Below are 19,228 nucleotides of genomic sequence, written 5' to 3'. Positions count from 1 at the left end.
AAAGAGAAGCATTTTCAAATTAGAAAAAACTTGGGTCATATTTTTAAAAGATCTTGGGCATTTCTTCCGTGTGTTCTACAGATATTTTTAAGCTGAGCTGTGGGAAATCAGCTAAATGAAGTTGGGTTGATAAAACATTTTAACTTGAAGCCATCCTCTGTGTGCTTAATACTGTTATCAGACATAAATCTCAAGTATGAATACTTTCCTTGAACGTTTTATTTAGTAAGAGCCATGCTGTTTGAATGAATAACATTCCTTACAGTGGCGTTCCAGCAGATGATGTTATTGTGCCTACATGTTAAGATAGCGGACTTCAGTTTGGATTGTAGGCATCGAGGGATTTATTTAGAAAAATAATCACCTAAGTTTTTATTCTGATGAGGTGCGTAGATGACTTTACAAATATGTACACTGTTAGTGGTTATTGGAAGGGCATGCTTGCCAGTACAATGGTAGAACTTTATTCTTTCCAACACCCTGGAGGGCAAAATTTATAGCTGGCAGAGGTGTGACGGAACAAACATAATTGTATATGAAAATTGTTGGTAGATTATAAAACTCGATTTCATCATGATAAAAATACATTAAGAGTGGAACTTAAACAAAGCGAGTGCCCTTGAATGGAGAGAGCCACAGCAGCAGTGTCAACTGGTGGCCCAATGCCCACCTGTCCCCCTCCCCACTCCCTCATACACCCACCCATCATAATCACACAGACACTCTGGCCAGAGAAGTGATGGGTCCAGAGCTGCCTTGGGCCTCCTTGATATACCAGAATGGCTGAGTGTAGGAAGGAGGAACCCTCCTTTGTAGATAGGAGGATGAGCTCACAGGGAAATATCTTTGAGTCTCATCTCTGAGTAACGTGTGCCTGGGATTTCCAACAAACAGTAGAGCTCTATGTGACTATACAGTCATTGAAACCGGTGGATCCACCAGGGCCAAGGAGTGGCTGGGGCGAGCTTGAGAGGCGGGGAGCGAGGCTGGGCCTGAGCCCTTAGTCACTTCCGCAGGAGCCCTGTTGCTCACAAGCAGCCCTTGTGAGTAATCCTCAGTGTTCTCCCTGACGCCCCCAGCCACCACCCAAGCTCTGCAGCTGGGGCGAGTTGGAGGGGCAGCTCCATGATTCCTGGTATATAGTTCCCTGTCATCCCTCAGCCAAGTTCCTCCTTTCTGGAATTCTAGGAACCCGTGAAACAGCAGGTCCCCATCCCCACCATTTGCTCCTCTGCCTGTTTATTTCTACTCTTCCACAATTCTTTTTTTTTCTTCCTTTCTTCTATTTTTTTTTATTAAATCATAGCTGTGTACATTAATGCATTTATGGGTACAATGTGCTGGTTTTATATAGTTTGGAATGCTTACATCAAACTGGTTAACATGGCCTTCACCTCACTTTCTTAATTATTGTGTTAAGACATTTATACTCTATACATAACAGATTTCCCATGTACCCTTGCAAAATACACCATAGGTATGGTCCCGCCGATTACCTTCCCTCCACCCATCCTTTCCCATTCCCTCCCCCTCTTCTTCCCCCCTTCGTTTTGGGCTATAGTTGTTTTATATCTTTCATACGTAAGTGTGGGTGGTTATATACTGGTTTCATAGTAGATACTTTTTCTTCCATTCTTGAGATACTTTATTAAGAGGAATATGTTCCAGCTCCATCCGTGTAAACATAAAAGAGGTCAAGTCTCCATCTTTTTAAAGGCTGCATAATATTCCATGGTGTACATATACCACAATTTATCAATCCTTTCATGGATTGATGGGCACGGGCTTCTTCCATGACTTTGCAGTTATGAATTGGGCTGCAATAAACATTCTGGTGCAAATATCTTTGTTATAAAAAATATGGAACACTAGGGCAGTGCCTGTGTCTCAAAGGAGTGGATTGCCAGCCAGCCACATATACTGGAGGTGGTAGGTTCGGCCCCGGCCAAAAACTGCAAAAAAAAAGAAGGAATACTTCACGAATTTGCATGTCATCCTTGTGCAGGGGCTGTGCCAATCTTCTCTGTATCATTCCAATTTATTGGAATAAATTTATCAGACACCTGTGGCTGTCACTACCTGCTGTGGCCTATGAGTAAAGGTGTGATCTGCCAGTCTGCCCACGTTAGCAGCATGCTTTTCTTTTCTTTTTTTTTTTGAGACAGAGCCTCAAGCTATCCTCCTGGGTAGAGTGCTGTAGCATAGCTCACAGCAACCTCTAACTCCTGGGCTCAAGCGAGTCTCCTGCCTCAGCCTCCCAAGTAGCTGGGACTATAGGCGCCCACCACAACGCCTGGCTATTTTTTGGTTGCATCCATCATTGTTGTTTGGTGGGCCCGGGCTGGATTCGAACCTGCCACCTTAGGTGTATGTGGCTGGTGCCTTAGCCACTTGAGCCACAGGTGCCGAGCCAGCAGCATGCTTTTCTGAGTCTAGACACAGCTCATGATTGTGAACTTGAGCTCTAGAGTGTGAAGATATGGGCAGTCGGGAGAACTTTTCTTTAAACCAAGATGATATGTGTTAGAATAATCAACTTTTGCTGCAATGGTGCTGCATAACAAACTGCCCCAAGAGTTGCTGGCTTGCAGTGGCATTTATTTTTCTCATAAGTCGGCATCAGGGATGCTGCTTTAGACTCTCGGTGGGTGGGGCTTCCTGCAGGAAGAAGAGCACAGGAGGGAAAGTAAGTGCAGACTTACAGTGCCTGATAAGACCCCAGCTCAGAATCAGAACATCAGCTACTTCTACACCCTAGTCCATCTGCCAGGTGAAATCAGATTGTCAAGACCAGACATGGATGGGGCTGGAAAAAATACCCCACCCTGTCTCGTGCCATGCTGCAGAGTCACGTAAGGAGTGAAGACCTGTGTACATTAAACTCTTCTGCCCTATAGGCCCTCACAAGTCACTCCCCCAGAACATGCTCTCTGCCACATGGGCTAGAAACGCCATGAAAAGAGATTCCAGGAAGCACAAGAAGCTCAGAGAGGCCCTCTCGGCTGAAGCGCTATGTGTGAAATATGTGGATAGATGTTTCTGTTCCCCTGCTGTCCCATTTGGAATGTGATGTCCGTGAAAGGGGTGGTGGTGGCAGTGGCTGGCCACTCTCTTGTCTGGCGCGTGGGCTGGAGGCCCAGCAGTCCCTTCCTTCCAGACCTCCAAACCCACTGCAGCCTCTGCCCTTCCGAGCAGGATCCTTCAAACATCTACTTAGTTTCAAAGATATTTTAAGCTAGTTTACTGTCTGAAGTGTTTGCTGAGGAAACCTCAAGAACTAGAGACAACTGTTAGCAGTTCTCAGCGCCAGCGGAGAGAAGAAAATGAGTAGCTCATCCTCCGATGATCAGAAGGGTGGTTCATATTAGGAGCTGGAGCCTGTCAGCTGCTCAGAGTCCCAGCAGTTGGACTTGCAAGATGCAGGAACTGAAAAGGTAGTTTTGATCCAACAGTGGAACGATTTACTGTCTTGGAGTGACGGTTGCGGGGCATATTGATCTTTGTAAAGCATATCCCCCTTACAGGGCCATAAATAAAATGCCTTGTGGGTATCTGGGCAGCATTCCTCGTCTGCTGTCCTTTAACAGAGGAACTCAATGTTGTACCTACGGTGCTCAGAGAAACAATAAGATGCATTCTTCTGGTTAAACATGTTAAGAGAAATAAGGAAATGAATACTTAACGGGTGGCTAGATATTTTCACATCCATTTTTGTGAGGAAAGAGAGAAAAATAATTGTCAGAATCTGCAATCTGCACCTGTGAGAGGAATGCCTGGAGTTAGGGAGTATAGGTACAAATAATCCTCCCCACGGCGATTATTCTGGCTTCTGTTTTCAAAGAGTTCTGCATCTTTCTTGCTGCCCCCTGGTTGCTGTTACCCCAGGCTCCACCCAGCACTTAAGTGTCTCCCTGCCGTAGTAGGGCATGGGTCCTAGTTCTCTGTGGGCTTGGTTCTGGAGCTTCTCTGCAGGCAGGACACCAGCTTTCCACCTTCTGGCCTTTCCTGGCTTCCTCTGTCCCATCCCAACTGAGGGCACTTGAGGTGTCCACTTAACCACACTTGATCTGCAGAGAAGCTTTCATGGCCAGCCTAGCCACTTCTTTTTTTTTTTTTAATAAGAGAAATATTTATTTATCATACACATGGAAAAATAACAGGGTGATTATCTAGTATCACGATGGAATCCAGAAATTTATATGCCCTCATTTTAGATGGGAGGGGGAGATGAGAATTATTTTCTTTAGGATCAGTAACTGATAACCACTCTTCTAATTTAATGAATATTGATGCAACAGATAGATTATTATTATTATTTAGAATTAGTGTGCATTGGCTGGGTGTGGTGGCTCACGCCTGTAATCCTAGCACTCTGGGAGGCCAAGGCTGGTGGATTGCCTGAGCTCACAGGTTTTGCCCAAGCCAGAGGGAGACCTTATCTCTAAAAGAGGTCTCTAAAAATAGCCAGGCGTTGTGGCGGGTGCCTGTAGTCCCAGCTCCTTGGGAGGCTGAGGCAAGAGAATCACTTGAGCCCAAGAGTTGGAGGTTGCTGTGAGCTGTGATGTTACAGCACTCTATGGAGGGTGAGACTGTCTCAAAAGAAAAGAAAGAAAAGAATCAGTGCCCATTGCCATGAAAGTCCTCAAATGACTAAAGCTGGAAAACTGCCCAGGAGAAAACTGTCTTTGAGGAGACCCCCATTTGAGTGGGGTCATGACGGATGAATAGGAGTTCACCAGGCTCCAAAACTAGGGAACATTTGAGGTAGAAGAAACAGTACTTATGAAGTTCACACCCCAGTCTAAGGAAAAGGATGACTTTTTTTTTTTTTTTTTTCCGAGACAAGAGTCTTACTTTGTTGCCCTCAGTAGAGTGTTGTGGCATCACAGCTCACAGTGATATGAGAATTTCGCTCTTCAGTAGGTTCCTGGTGATTCAAAGAATGAATCTGCAGACCACAGATCAGTGGTAAGACAGGATTTATGTACAGAAAAGAAGACAGAAGTGCCAGAGCTCTTGACAGAAAACTGGAGACAGGCGAGAAAAGTGCTCTCTCTCCTTCTCTGTCGGCTCTTCGTCTAGGGGTATATATAGTCGCATGGGGCCCTGGATAGTTACATTTAGCGGGGTGTGCCTGTGGCTTCTGTCTGTCTGGAACAACAGGTTACATTTAGCGAGTCTGGGACATCTGTCTGTCTGGAACAACAGGTTACATTCAGCGTGCCTCTGACGTCTGTCTGTCTGGAACAATAGGTTACATTTAGCGTGTCTGGGACATCTGTCTGGGTTGCAAATTAATGGCTACAATCCCTTTTAGTCCCAGGCCTAGGAAATGGGGACCCCCTGCCCACCCTCCAGCCTGCTGGTTCTGCTGCTTGCTGTTACCGCACCAACATTGCCAAGGTGGAGGCAGCTGGTCCGTGCTTCCCCAGCTCAGACTGGGATGCCGCTTGTCCTGCATCAACAGCAACCTCAGACTCTTGGGCTCAAGCGATCCTCTTGCCTCAGCCTCCCCAACAGCTGGGACTACAGGGGCCCGGCACAACGCCCTGCTAGTTTTTTTAAAGACGGAGTCTCGCTCTCGCTTAGGGTGGTCTCAAACTCGTGAACTCAAGCCATCCACCCTCCTTGGCCTCCCCGATTGTTGGAATTACACCACGCTGGTCAAGGATGCCATTTTATAGGCGCTCCTCTGGTAGAGGGAAAAACAGCTTTTCCCTTCTGGGCACTTGTGACCTTGCGGTTTGCTAGGAAAGGAAGGGACAGGGCTCTGCAATTTGGCGGCGTCAGTTCTTCGGTCCCACGGGCACGGGCTGACGGGGCCCTGCCGTGTGTGAGCGCTGTGCGCGGTTAGCAGACGGCAGGCAGCTCACAATATCGGGCAAGTCTCTTCCGTGTGGCGTTCGCCACGTGGTAGGAAGGACCCGACGCTGGGGACGCCGACGGTGCGGGGGATGCCCGCCGAGGACGCTGAGAGTACGGAGACACCGACGGTGCGGGGACGCCGACGGTACAGGGAGGACGCCGGCAGTACTGGGAGGACGCTGACAGTACCTGGAGGACGCTGGCAGTACGGAGACGCCGACTGTACGGGGAGGACGCCGACGGTGCGGGGACGCCGACGGTACGGAGACGCCGACAGCACGCCCCCTGGTGACGCCCGTGCCCAGATAAATAGGCTGGGCGCAGCCTGCACGGCCTCTGGAGGCTGGACGCGGAGAAGGACACGGGATGGGTGGGGACAGATGCTCGCGTTAAGCGGGGAAGCGTTTGAATGAGGACTCTTTCTCCGAGTGGTCTTTTCGCTAGTCATTGTTGATTGATTTGCTTATTTATTTATTTAATTTTTTCTCTTTTTTGAGCAGAGTCTCACTCTATCACCCAGAGTAGAGTGCTGGAGCATCACAGCTCACAGCAACCTCCAACTCTTGGGCTCAAGTGATTCTCTTGCCTCAGCTTCCGGGTAGCTGGGACGAGAGGCGCCCACCACGACGCCCGGCTATTTTTTAGAGATGGGGGAGGGGGGGTGTCTCGCTCTTGCTCTGCTGGTCTCGAACCCGCGCGATCAAGTGATCCACCGCCTCGGCCTCCCAGAGTGCTGGGATTACAGGCCTGAGGCACCGCTCCAGACCTCTGTTTTACATTAGTCTGAAGCCTTGCGGTCACTTGGGGGGAGAGGTGTGATGAATATGGGGGGATCAGGGGGCTTTCTCGCCGAGTGGTGGCTGTTTACAAACCAGCTGCCATAAAAGCTCCCAGCTTAGAATGGCCTGGTGCGGTGGAAATCAAAGCTAGTTTTCATCATGGGGTTCTCTGGGGCGGGTGGGGGTGGGGAGGGGGTAGGCGGAGTAGCCCCTGCTGAACCCCTCCCCTCCCCCCTTCGTGCGTGGCGCCCTGACGCGAGCTCTGACCCGGTCCCTCCTCCCCAGGTATGGAGAGTGCAATCACGCTGTGGCAGTTCCTGTTGCAGTTGCTGCTGGACCAGAAACATGAGCATTTGATCTGCTGGACCTCGAACGATGGTGAATTCAAACTTCTCAAAGCAGAAGAAGTGGCCAAGCTGTGGGGACTCCGAAAGAACAAGACAAATATGAACTACGATAAGCTGAGCAGAGCCCTGAGATACTATTATGACAAGGTAGGCCTTTGGTGACCTTGCCTGAGACTGCCGGGGTGCGGGGTGGGTGGAATTCCCCTTCGTGTTTCATTGGTGAAAGAAAACAGTGTCCGATGGATTGAATTAGGAATTGAGATGGAGCGGGGCTGTGCCTTTTCTTTTTCTTGAGGAAAACTATTGAGTAGAGAACCACCACCACCACACCCCCGGAAGTTACCGTGGGATTAATTTTGCATTCCTCTGCGTTTTCATTTGTACATAGCTGAAGAACTTGAGAGATATGGGGAAATTCTGAGGTTTCCCTAATGTTGAGTTGCCTGAGTGACAAAATGAATGTTAAAATGTAGAAGGTCTCTTTGTCCTGTCTGGTTTGTTGTTTGCTTAGACAAATTATTTTTTTAACAACGCGGTACCTCAGTGTCCTTATTTATTACATAAGAATTGTAATAGTACCCATCTCAGGATTATTGTGAAGACTGAGCCATTACATGTCAAGTACTTAGAACACTGCTCGGTGGTACAGGGTGTTGGCAATTTTATGAGAAACTCCCCTAATTGGAAGACGAAAACATTTTCATTTTTAAGTCACTGAGATGAGAGAGAGGGCTTTGTTAAGTGAGACTATAGCTTGGTTGCCAAAGTGGGGACAGTTGGAGTGAGTTGTAATGCATTTCTGGAAAAGCAGTTAATACGCTTGCTAGAGCAAAATTATTGCTATCGAGGATAACCATTTCAGGCCTGTAATTGTTGCCCATTTCTGCTGGAATCTGTTGCCAGATAATTTGCCTCATAGACATAAAGACTTAGCAGAGTCATGATGATGGTAAGCTTTTGTTCTGGTTTTTATTGTTCATATTAAAAGGTGAATTAAGAACTGATTTAAATATTAATTCCTCATCTATATTTAAGGGCTTCTCTCTGCCAGCCTCTTTGGAATTCAAGACACAAGGATTACACATTTCAGGAAACAGAGACATCATTAATTATAAAGTATGCCTTTCTGTGATCATAATTGCACATGATTATGTCATCGAAATGCTAAAGGTGCTCTCATTTAATGTAGTAATTAATTAATCCTGACTTTCTGCAGCGCCCTACTAAAATATAAAAGCACTTCTTGCAAATTGCAGTGTCTGAAAGCCTCACAGATGGCTTATTGTTTTGCATGTTTCCCCAGGTTCTCAGCTCTATAAGGCCAATTGGGACCCCCTGAAGGAAAATAGTCCCTATTGCATCCTGGCAGCGTGCCTAAAAGCTCCTCTTTGAAACTAGAAAAGCATTTTTATTGTTTTAAATCAAGGTGTCAAAGAAATGAAGTCCTGCCTCGGTGTCTGGAACTTGTATTCATTTCTTCACTAGCCTGGGTAGCAGGCTGAGAGTTGTGTCTCCTTAGTATAAAGTGATCTCCTAGGTTGGAAGTGACAGCTTACTAGACTGGGAATGCCACTGCTGTTTAGACTACACCTGATGACCCTTGGGCAGATTTTTAAATTCTCTAGAGAAGGCAGTTTTATAGCTTTCAGTCAATAAGTATGTTTTGGTCTTTTCTGTAAGACTCTAAGGCCCTATGCTGAATACCTTTAAACTTTACAACAACCCCATGAGACAGTCGCTGCTGTGGTCATCCTCCCTTATCCAGAGGGTAAGGCTGCCAAACCTGTTCAAGCTCTCGCAGCCGGGAAGGGTACAGAGCCTGCACTTGAACTCATCTGGTCTGTCCAGGTTCCCAGCCAAAAGGCACACACACGCCCTGCCTTCTAGGCTATTCATTTCCTTTGCCTTTGAACGTCTGAGTTTCAGGCAGGTGATCAGGCTGCAAAAGATAGTACAACCTAAGAAGTTTTGTTTATTTCTTTTCTTTTTTCAGATTTTTTTTTTATTTTATTAGAGAAAGGATCTTGCTTTGTTGCCAACGCCAAAGTTCAGTGGCCAAAGTTCACTGTAACTTTGAACTTTTGGGCTCAAGTGATTGGCCTACCTCAGTCTTCTGAGTGGCTGGGACTACAGTCTGGCTTATTTTTTTTTTTTTTTTGCAGTTTTTGGCCAGGGCTGGGTTTGAACCTGCCACCTCCAGCATATGGGGCTGGCACCCTAGTCCTTTGAGCCACAGTGCCACCCTTCTGGCTAACTTTTTTTTTTTTTGCAGTTTTTGGCCAGAGCGGGGTTTGTTTGAACCCACCACCTCCAGTGTATGGGACCAGCACCCTACTCCTTTGAGCCACAGGCACTGCCCCTTCTGGCTAATTTTTTAATTTTTTTTTTAATGGATGGGGACTTGCCATGTTGCCCAGATTGGTCTCAAACTCCTGGCCTCAAGTGATCCTCCCTCCTTGGCCTCCTAAAATTCTGGTATTATAGGGATGAGCCACTGCTCCTGGCCAGAAGTTTTGTTTATTACCAGGAGCTTCAGTACTGAAAGATCCCGGCAAACACTTTGCATCATGCAGAGCCCAAGGTCTAGGGTCTGAGTGGCTAGTGTGGCCTGCCTGCCAGTGCCATTCTCTTCCTCTCCTGCTGGGGGGAACATGGGGGTTGGCCACATGCCCTTCAAGTAGCCTGGAGCCGTGAGCTGGAGCTAACAGAGTGGGCAGCCTCTTGGCCTTTCCCTCCATATACATACATGAATGCATGCACACACATGCAGCTGTTTGAATCTGCCTTGTGTAATGCTCTCAGGTGGTGAGTTAAGACTGAAAAAGTTAGGGCCAGCCGTGGTGGCTCTCGTCTGTGATGTAAGCAAGCACTCTGGGAGGCTGAGGTGAGTGGATTGCTTGAGTTCAGGAGTGTGAGACCAACCTGAGCAAGAGTGAGAACCCTGTCTCTACTGAAAATAGAAAAACTAGCTGGGTGTCATGGTGGGCACCTGTAGTTCCAGTTACTCGGGAGGCTGAGGCAAGAGTTTTGCTTTGAGGCGGTGCCTGTGGCTCAAGGAGTAGGGTGCCGGGCCCATAACCAGAGTTGGTGGGTTCAAACCCCGCCCCAGCCAAAAACTGGAGAAAAAAAAAAAAAAAAGATCTCTTTGAGCCCAAGTTTGAGGTTTGGTATGAGCTATAATGACAACACAGTATTCTACCCAGGGCCATGGAGTGAGACCCTGTGTCAACAACAACAAAAAAGACTGAAAGTTAGGCTCCTAATATAGTTTCAAAGAAGAGGAGGAAGAGGCAAGGGGAAATGAAGAAGGGGGGAGGGTGTGGGGAGTGGAGGGGAGAGGAAGAAAAGGTGAGGAGGAGGAGAAATGTCAGAAGAAGGTGATAGAAATTATACTGTTTTACATTTGATGATGAGCACTTTCTTTGAATTTTGCCAATATAACTCTGTGGCTGTATGTATAAATGGAACTGTATGAAACTGCCAATATGTCAGCATTTTTTTTTTGAGACAGAGCCTCATTCTGTGTCCTGGGTAGAGTGCTGTGGCATCATAGCTCATAGTAACCTCAAACTCCTGGGCTCAAGAGATCCTCTTGTCTCAGCCTCCTGAGTAGCTGGGACTACAGGTGCCCACCACAGCTGGCTAGTTTTTCTATTTTTAGTAGACACAGGGTCTCGCTCTGGCTCAGGCTGGTCTGGAACTCATGAGCTCAAGCGATCTGCCTACTTTGGCCTCCCAGAGTGCCAGGATTATAGGCGTGAACCACCGTGCCTGGCCTATCTCAGCATTTGTGACCCACAAAGATGGCAGTCTTAAAATGGCTGGGTTTCTAACCTGAGAGATATTTGAGCAGGGTCTCGGGGGGGTGGGAAGCCACCCGGCATCCATGGTGTGCTCTGTTCTGACCTTTGTGAGTGTCCCCCAGTCTCCCAGCCCACAGTCTGCCCCTGTCTGCCTTTCAGAGTTCAGATCCTCCTCCTTTCTCACTGGCCGCACAGATTAGGCAATTCCTGAACTTGGCAGCTGCCTTCTTCTTTGCTGTCCTTTGCTAGCCATCAGCTCTTCACTCTTGGCTGAAACTGCACATCCCTCGGTTTGTCCTAATAGGGAAGTTTTCCTGCTCAAGTAGACAAGCATAAGAATCTCATTATTTTTATATGTTATGTATTTTTAGCTCATTCCAGAATATTGAAAATGGGCAGGGGGGAAAAAGTAGAAAATGTGTGCAAATGTTGCAGAAGGCACTGGAAGAAAATGATACATTTGCTCATGGGGTCAGGTTGGTGCTTTAATCATTGTTCCTCCAGAAAGTGCCTTTTTTTCCTGCCCTTTCCTGATTATTATGATAGCGAGGGGATTCAGGCCTGAGCTCCAGGGCAGATTGTCTCTGTGACGGTGGGTAGTTTGCCTAATCCATCTGGATCTTGGTTTCCTTTTCTGTGAAATAGATGTAATAGTAGAGTCTACCCCATCAGATTTTAGTGGGATTAGCTGCTTTGACACACGTGTAGTGCTGAGAACAGGGTCCCAGCATGACAGGCACCTTGAAATATCAGTCAGAGGGATATATGGTTAACAATTTTTCTGTTACTAATTAGAGAAATTCAGACAAGTGCTAAGAAAAAATTAAAACCTTTGCTATTTCCCTGCTGTCCAGGCACATGGAGGAGGGGGACACAAGATATGGGTATAAAGGCTCTTTTTTTTGAGACAAGAGTCTCACTCTATCCCCCCGAGTAGAGTGCTGTGGTGTTCTCAGAGCAACCTCAAACTCTTGGGCTCAAGTGATCCTCTTGCCTCAGCCTCCCGAGTAGCTGGGATGGCAGATGCCTGCCACAATGCCCTGCTAATTTTTCCTTTAGATACAAGGGTCTCACTCTTGCTCAGGCTGGTCTTGAACTCCTGAGCTCAGTTGGTCCACCCACCTGGGCCTTCCAGAGTGCTAAGATTGCAGAGCCAACGTGCCTGGCCTAAGGTTCTTTTCACTTTGGTGCTATTGGGAGCTCTCAGTTCTACTTTTTAATGACTGAAGATGGATGACAATAGTTTCTTTATCCACCCACCTAGTTTTATATATTTAGGCTGTTTCAAAAACTCAGCTACTAAGACGCTTTTGTATTTTTTTTCTTTTGAGACAGAGTGTCACTTTGTCTCCCTCAGTAGAGTGCTGTGGCTGTGGCGTTGGTGCTCACATCAACCTCAAACTCTTGGGCTAAAGAGATTCTCTTGCCTCAGCCTCCTAGTAGCTGGGACTCCAGGCACCCACCACAGCACCCGGCTAGTTTTAGAGCACCTATTTTAGATGCTTTCCTATTTATATCACTCTTCCTTGCTCTTCTGGATCAAAGCTCACTGCCTTCTCTGTGGACCCCCAGTTGGAACACGTCTCTGTCTTCCTTGCTCCTGGAATGGCCCGTGTGAGCTTTATAATACCTGCTATCGAGATTAGAGTCCAACGTCCCTTGGTCTCAGAGTCTGGGTTCACCCATCGGAGAGTGAGGATAATAATAGCAGATCTCCTCACTGAGTGGTATGAGGATTAGGAGATATGATGCGTGCAAGGTCCTCAGCACAGTGCCAGGCCCCTGGCAAGTGCACAGTCAGGAGAGCTTGTCATTTTCATCATGTGTACATATCAAATGTGCTGCCTTCCACTACAGGTGTCTGTATAGCTGTCTCCTTCCTCACACAACTGTCTGTATCGTGGTCTTCTGGCTGAACCATCTTTGTTTTGTTGCTCTGGTACCTTGCACGGGTTCCAGCACATGTCAGCTGCTCAGCCAGTGCTAAGTGAAAGAGTATGCTACTTAAATACGCATCACTTATGTAATGAAAATGGCGTGCCTTTCGGTTATGGTGCTGTACTAGTTTGCTAGTGCTGCTGTAACAGATTGCCACAAACTGGGTGGCTTAAAACAACAGAAATTGATTCCCTCCCAGTTCTGAGGCAGAAGTCCAAAATCAAGGTGTCGTGGGGGTTTCGCCCCCCCCCAAAGCTCTGTGTAGAACCCTTTTGTGCCACTTCTTTGCTCCCAATGGCTGCTAGCAATCTTTGTCGTTACCTGGCTTGCAACCACATCACTCTGATCTCTGCCTATGTCATCACGTGTCTTTCTCCCTGTGGGTCTCTATGCCCAAATTTTCCTCTGATAAGGGTACCAGTCATTGGATTAGGGCCCCACCTCATTGCTGTAGGACCTCATCTTAACTTAGTTTTATCTGCAAAGACCCTATTTCCAAATTAGGTCATGGTCACAGGTACCAGGGGTTAGGACTTCAACATGTTTTTGGAGGGGGACACACATATGTATACAGTCATGCGCCATGTAATGTTTTGGTCGGTTACAGACCACATATAGGACAGTGGTCCCAGATCTCATTGCTTTTCGATGTTTAGATATGTTTAGTTACATAAATATTTACCTCTGTATAATAGTTGTTTGTAGTATTCAATACAATAACTTGCTATATAGGTTTGTAGCCTCGGAGAGAGAGGTTATTCCACATTGCCTAGGTGGGGACTGGCTGTCCCATCTAGGTTTGAGTGAATATACTATGTGGTTTCCAGAGGGACAAAAGGGCCTAACAACATGTTTCTTAGAATGTATCTCAGTCGTTAGGTGACGTGTGACTGTATTTCAGGCACTACTTGGCTTTTGTTTAGGTTTTCAAAATTACACAGAAATGGACAGCCTTGGAGAGAGTGGCTTGATTCAGCAAATCCTAAGAAGGAATTGCTCTCCATGACATAGGCAGCATCTAGATTCAACAGCAGGGGTGAGACCAGATTCAACAGCATGTACACGGCTAGATTCAGTGACAGGTGTGACACTAGATTCAAAGACAGGCATGTCACGGTATTGCCAGGTCCCTAGAGTGGAGACAGGTAAAGATGACAAGTCCTCCTTGGGAGCGACTCAGTTGTTGGGAAATCAGCAGCTCCCTGAGCTGGTTTTAACAGATGACTTACACGGGATGAAAAGCCAGCGCTGGTGGCTTCAATCCTGGATTAGCTACGGCTGAGATCTGGCGTTGGCCTTGGAGGCTCCTTCCTGCACCTGTGTGTCTGGGGATTGCCCGTGTGAATGTTTTGAGGATACCGGGAGGGTCAGTGTTTGCAGCTGAGCTTTGCCAGAGGCCCACCTCCCCACTTACAGCTTTGGAAGAGGCTGCTGGGCAAATGCAGTTAGAATTCTAAGAACAGTCATGGAACAAGCAGGGTTTACTCCCCAGGTATGGCCAGGAATGCCCTGTTCAGTTTGAGAAATGGGCAGGTCGTGGGTGGCTGTGTCTGAGTCCTAAATGGGAACTTGGGCATTTCAGGGCTGTCCCCCACCAAACAGCTTGCCTTCCTCAATCTCACTCTAAGTCCAAGTTTGTGACTGATTCTGATGGTGAATTTTTGGGTATTTTACCCCTTTAGGTTTAACCAGTCTTCCAGAAGGTACTTTTATAACCTGATGTAGTAAGAAAGATCTCTTTCAGAGGTTTTATTTATTAACAAGCTCACAACTCTTTTTTACCTCTTAACAGCAGTGGACAGACTTGGTTTTTAAATATTTCATCTTAGGGTGGAGTAGGTAGGGCCAGATGCCCAGAGCATGCCTGTAACTGGCCCGACAACTGCCTGTGTACTTCGCAGGCTGGGTTTGAAGGCAGGAGGAGCTGTTGTGTTCACTGTGTTTATTCACTTCTTAGTTACGTGTCTGCCTCTGATTGACACGGGTCCTTCTTTCACCTCTGACTTTACCGTAGTCATGCATCCATTCTTTTGAAAATATACCTCCCTCCCCTTGAGTGGCTCAGCAGCTGATCGGGGAGACAGACATCCAAACCAATTTTAGTAGAGTACACGGCATAAAGTGTGGGCATGGCCGTGATGCTGGGGTCTTCCAGGAGAGCTGGGAAGGAAGCAAAGGCAGAGGGTGGGCCTCCGGGGCTTGAGGAAGAGAATCAATTTCCTAGCCTGGAAGGACACAGGCTAAGAAGGGAACAGCATGAGCAAGGACAGGGATGCGTGAGTTTGACTGTTTCAAGTGCACCGTTTTTATTTGGGGAATGGAGAGATGAGGTTGGAAAAGTGAGTGAGGAGTAGAGTATGGTATATATATCGCGCTGAAGATATGGTATATATATTCCCGCTAACCAGTGAGAACTTCATGGTGAGAGCCAGTAAAGGGGTGAAAGAAGAGAATGCCAGGATCAGATTTGTATTTGGAAATCACAGTCTCTGCCTTCTCTTAATCTTCATGACATTGATGGTTTTACACTCTGACCGCGCAGCCCTGATCTTTTTGGCCAGTTACCCCAAATCCATTTCTCTCTGCTGGCTGAGTTGGCCGTGTTACACCTGCAACATCAAGGTCCTACAAGGTCCTTTTAAAAGCGACTGGGGGTGGAGAGGGAAATGGTGGAGTCTGGCATTCACATAAGGTGGGCAGCTGTCTCCTGCTGCAAAGAAGCGGAAGACGTGTGGCTCCTCTGGGTTGCTGCAGAAAGAGACCTGGAAGCTCATGCAATCCCTCATCCTTTCCCCCGTCTAACAGGCCTTTTGTCCTTGTTGGTGGAGAACATTCATCCCGGGGGGGAGGCTGAGGGCTCTGCCTGTTCCCTTCTCACCAAGAGATGAAAATGGTGATAGAATCCTCCCGTCTCCACAGCAACCTCCCAGCTCAGCCTCACAACGTACTGAACAATCTTTACTTAATTGGAAAGGGTTTAGGGGAGAACAGTCAAGACAGAGTCATTGGCAACCTATTCCTGGAAGCAGAGCACATCGCCTTCTTAACTTAATTGGATAATTCATTTTAAATTGGCTGTGCAATCACGACACGAAAATGTTAGTGTTAATAATGGCTATCTGAGACCAACTGCCTGTGCCAAGAAGCCTAGCCCTGGTGGAATTCTTTAATTCTCCAAAATAAATTTCGTGAAGGTAAAATGATATATTGTCAGAGTGGAGAAAGAACAAACACCCGGCAGCTGTTTATACCCAGAAGGTTTCTAGAACGCATTTGTTGGCTGTGGAATTTTACAGAAGACCCGTCTATCCTGGACTCTGTTCTGAGTGTTTTATGCATCAAAGGGGCGCTCTGTGCCCAGCCCTGGGTCTGAGTGTTGAGAGCCTGGTGTGTTTTGTTGGGTGTCTTTTTTTTCCCTTTGTACCATGTCAGCTTCTCAGAGGGCTTGAAGTATAACAGATGGCGACTGGACTATTGCCTGGGGACCACGGGGATAGCCAGGGCCTCTCGGGGAGTTTTTGGTCCTGGGAAGCTGCCTGGAGACCTGTGGAGTGGCAGAGTGGCCTCATGGAGGTCTTCCAATCTGGCCACATTGCCCTGGGAGATAGCACCTGGCATAAAGAGGTCCGACTGCTGGAGGGGCACTGCATCTTGACAGTGGGGTGCTGCCTGCCTTGCACGTGTTTCCAGGCCAGCTTCCCTGTGGCTCGCAGTGTTCCCCCAAATAGGGCAGTTGCTAAGAAACAAGGATGAGCCAGCGGCTTGGGAGCGCCATCGACACTGTGTTGATGAGGATGCTTCTGTGCGCGGGGCTCGGCTGCCAAGGCTCCCGTGGCCTTGCCAAATCCACTTACGTCAGGCTGTTGCCCAAGCCCACACCAGCGCCGAGTTTGCCAGCATGAACACTCCTGCTTCTGGGATTTTAGCTGCAGGAAAATTTTGTGGTTGTGTAGACAAACTGACAAAAACCCCAACATGCACATCATACCACCCACCATCCACCCACACCCCAGCTGTTCCTCTGGCCGGCCTCTTCCCCTCCTCCTGCCTGTCCCCCAACCACAGTTTATCTCGGTTCCTACTCCGAATTTGTAACAGGAGGAGAGGAAACTCACATGTATGGAGCATTTTGTTTTCATCCAGGCACCGCAGTGGGTATTTTTATACTTATTAACGCGTTTTCTAACTCATCACACTCCTGCCTTCATGGCCAGTAACAGGCCCATTTTTGAGGGAGGGATATTCAGTCTCAGAGAAGTTTTAAGTATTGGATCTGAAACGAAACAGCTGGTTGGGGGGCAGAACGTCCAGCTACAAGTCTTGACCCAAGGTTGCTCTCAGGGTGCTAAAGCTGGAGGAGCAGTTGGCTGCAGACCTGTGGTCTGTATGTGAATCCTAAATTCTCAGTAGCACTGATCATTGCCCCAAGGGCCTTTAGAGAGAAGAGATAGGCCCCAGTATGTTTTTGATTTGAATGACAATGTTAAAACTGCTGGCAGGATTATCTGAGCCAGCAGAGAAGGTGAAGTGCTGGTCTGCTGGCCCCAGAACACCCCAGGCCACCAGACATTACCTCCTAAAGTAAGCCAGATTGGAGCGTGGCACTCCTGTGTGTGCACCTGCCCAGCTCCCTGCAGCTTCCAGGAAGGACTCCAAACTCCCTTTGCCATCTGGCCCTAGCCCCACTGCCTCCTCCGCCCCCTTGCCCAGCATCTCCTGTCCTTCCGGCTTCCAGGCAGTCTTCAAACTCATCTCTGATTTCACCTCCTCCAGCTGATGTGACACTAGGTGATTGCTGTCCCTGCACTGTGTCCTGCCCCAGAGGCACTTTGTTTCTCCTGCTGTCTCCTTCTGTCTCATCCAGACCAGGAGCTGGTTTTCCATACTGTTCCTGGCATCTGCAGGGCCAGGAAGTGCCAAGGGAACGGAGTTTGGATGAGTATGAGACAAGCAGGCAGCCTTCTCCAAGCTTAGCAGGACGGCTGTCATCCTGGAATGTCAGCACTCAGAGGACCCGGGAAAGCTGCTTTCTCTACCTACCCCTCCTTCAGGGGAGGCGATTTTCCAAGCCAGCCAGTGACAAGGCCAGGATGAGAACACAGATCACCCATGGTTCCGTGGATCAGCCCCTGCACCCCACCCCAGTGCCATCTGCTAGCACTGGAGGTGGTCACTCAAAACGGGAAGGTCATTGTTGGCAACTCCCCCAGCCAGCAGAGCAAATGAAGGGGAGCGGTTTTATATTTTATTAACACTTCACAGGATCTTGAATAAAAATATCTTCAATTTTTACACAGCCAGGTCAAGGGAGCAGCAGGAGCAACCAGCTAAGAAGGGGCTGGAAAAAATGTTATTAACGTCATCCAGCCTGAGCCTCCTGGGCCAGGGTGTCCTGCCAGGCCAGCAAGATGGCTCTTGTCATTAGCACCCTCAGGGTGCCACAGTAACTCAGGCAGCAAGGATGAGGACTGGCTGCCCCCACCACCAGCCCCGATTTCAGGCTGCCGAGTATGGTGAGATAATTCCCACTGCAGGTTACTCGTGCCAGAAAATAAATATCTTAACCCAAACCACAAGAAAACTCTCCCAGGAGTCAGCGGAGTCGGCCAATTCAGAAACAGAGCTCTTTGTCAGCAGCACGTTATTCTTAGAAGTTTGAAATGGGTGTGAGTTGGGGGTGTGTGTATGTTGCACACTCCAAACTTAAGTTTTAGACAGGGGATGATAGCTGGGGTGCTACCCAGCCGAGTGCCTGTGACAGGACTGAAGTAGGCAGGCAGGAGTGGTCCAGGCAGTCTCTGCCCCACTGAAAGGGCAGCTTTAAGAAGGGTTGCAGCAGTTCCCTGGGGCTGCTGTAGCTAATGACCATGAACTTGGTGGTTCACAGAGTCCCTCAAAGTTTTGAAGGTCAGAAGTCTGAAAGTGAGGTGTCAGCAGGGCCCCGGTCCCTTGAAGGGGTTTAGGGGAGGATCTTCCCTGGCCTCTTCCAGCTTCTGGTGGTTTCCCTAAATCCTTGATGTTTCTTGGCTTGTTGCTATGTCCTCCAATTTCTGCCTCCATCTTCCCGTGGCTTTCTTCTGTGTTCTCCTGAGGACACAAGTCATTGGCTTTAGTGCCCACCCAGATTCGAGCTGATTCCATCTCGACATCCTTAACTGATTACATATGCAAGGACCCTATTTCCAAATAAAGTCACATTCCTTTTTTTTTTTTTTCTTGGTGACAAAGTCTTACTTTGTCACTCGCTCTGGATAGAATGCTGTGGTGTCATAGCTCACAGCAACCTCAAATTCTTGAGCTCCAGTGATCCTCTTGCTTCAACCACCCAAGTAGCTGGGACTACAGGTTCCTACCACAATGTCCGGCTAGTTTTTCTATTTTTAGTAGCGATAGGGTCTTGCTCTTACTCAGGCTGATCTTGAACTCGAGCTCAAGCTGTCTGCTGCCTTGGCCTCCTAGAATACTGGGATTACAGGCATGAGTCACTGCTCTTGGC

The 19,228-nt window shown here is 48.0% G+C and overlaps 1 protein-coding gene and 1 non-coding gene across 2 annotated transcripts in view; one reads left to right on the top strand and one right to left on the bottom strand.

The window, feature by feature from the left end:
* ELK3 (ELK3, ETS transcription factor) overlaps nt 1-19,228 on the top strand; it is a 73,028-nt gene that overhangs the window by 25,132 nt on the left and 28,668 nt on the right. The window contains exon 2 of the mRNA XM_003783337.3: nt 6,930-7,138. Coding sequence (XP_003783385.1) covers nt 6,932-7,138 — 207 coding nt within the window. The 5' untranslated portion in view covers nt 6,930-6,931. The remainder of the gene's footprint in view (nt 1-6,929; nt 7,139-19,228) is intronic.
* Nucleotides 1,961-2,065, bottom strand: LOC111723107. The gene has a single exon (XR_002771724.1). It is a non-coding gene; the product is annotated as a U6 spliceosomal RNA (small nuclear RNA).

The sequence above is a fragment of the Otolemur garnettii genome, unplaced genomic scaffold, assembly GCF_000181295.1.
Source record: "Otolemur garnettii isolate 467f Iridium unplaced genomic scaffold, OtoGar3 scaffold00007, whole genome shotgun sequence".
NCBI lineage: Eukaryota > Metazoa > Chordata > Mammalia > Primates > Galagidae > Otolemur > Otolemur garnettii.
Note: the sequence above shows the minus strand (reverse complement) of the source record. Positions and strands in the feature narration are given on the sequence as shown.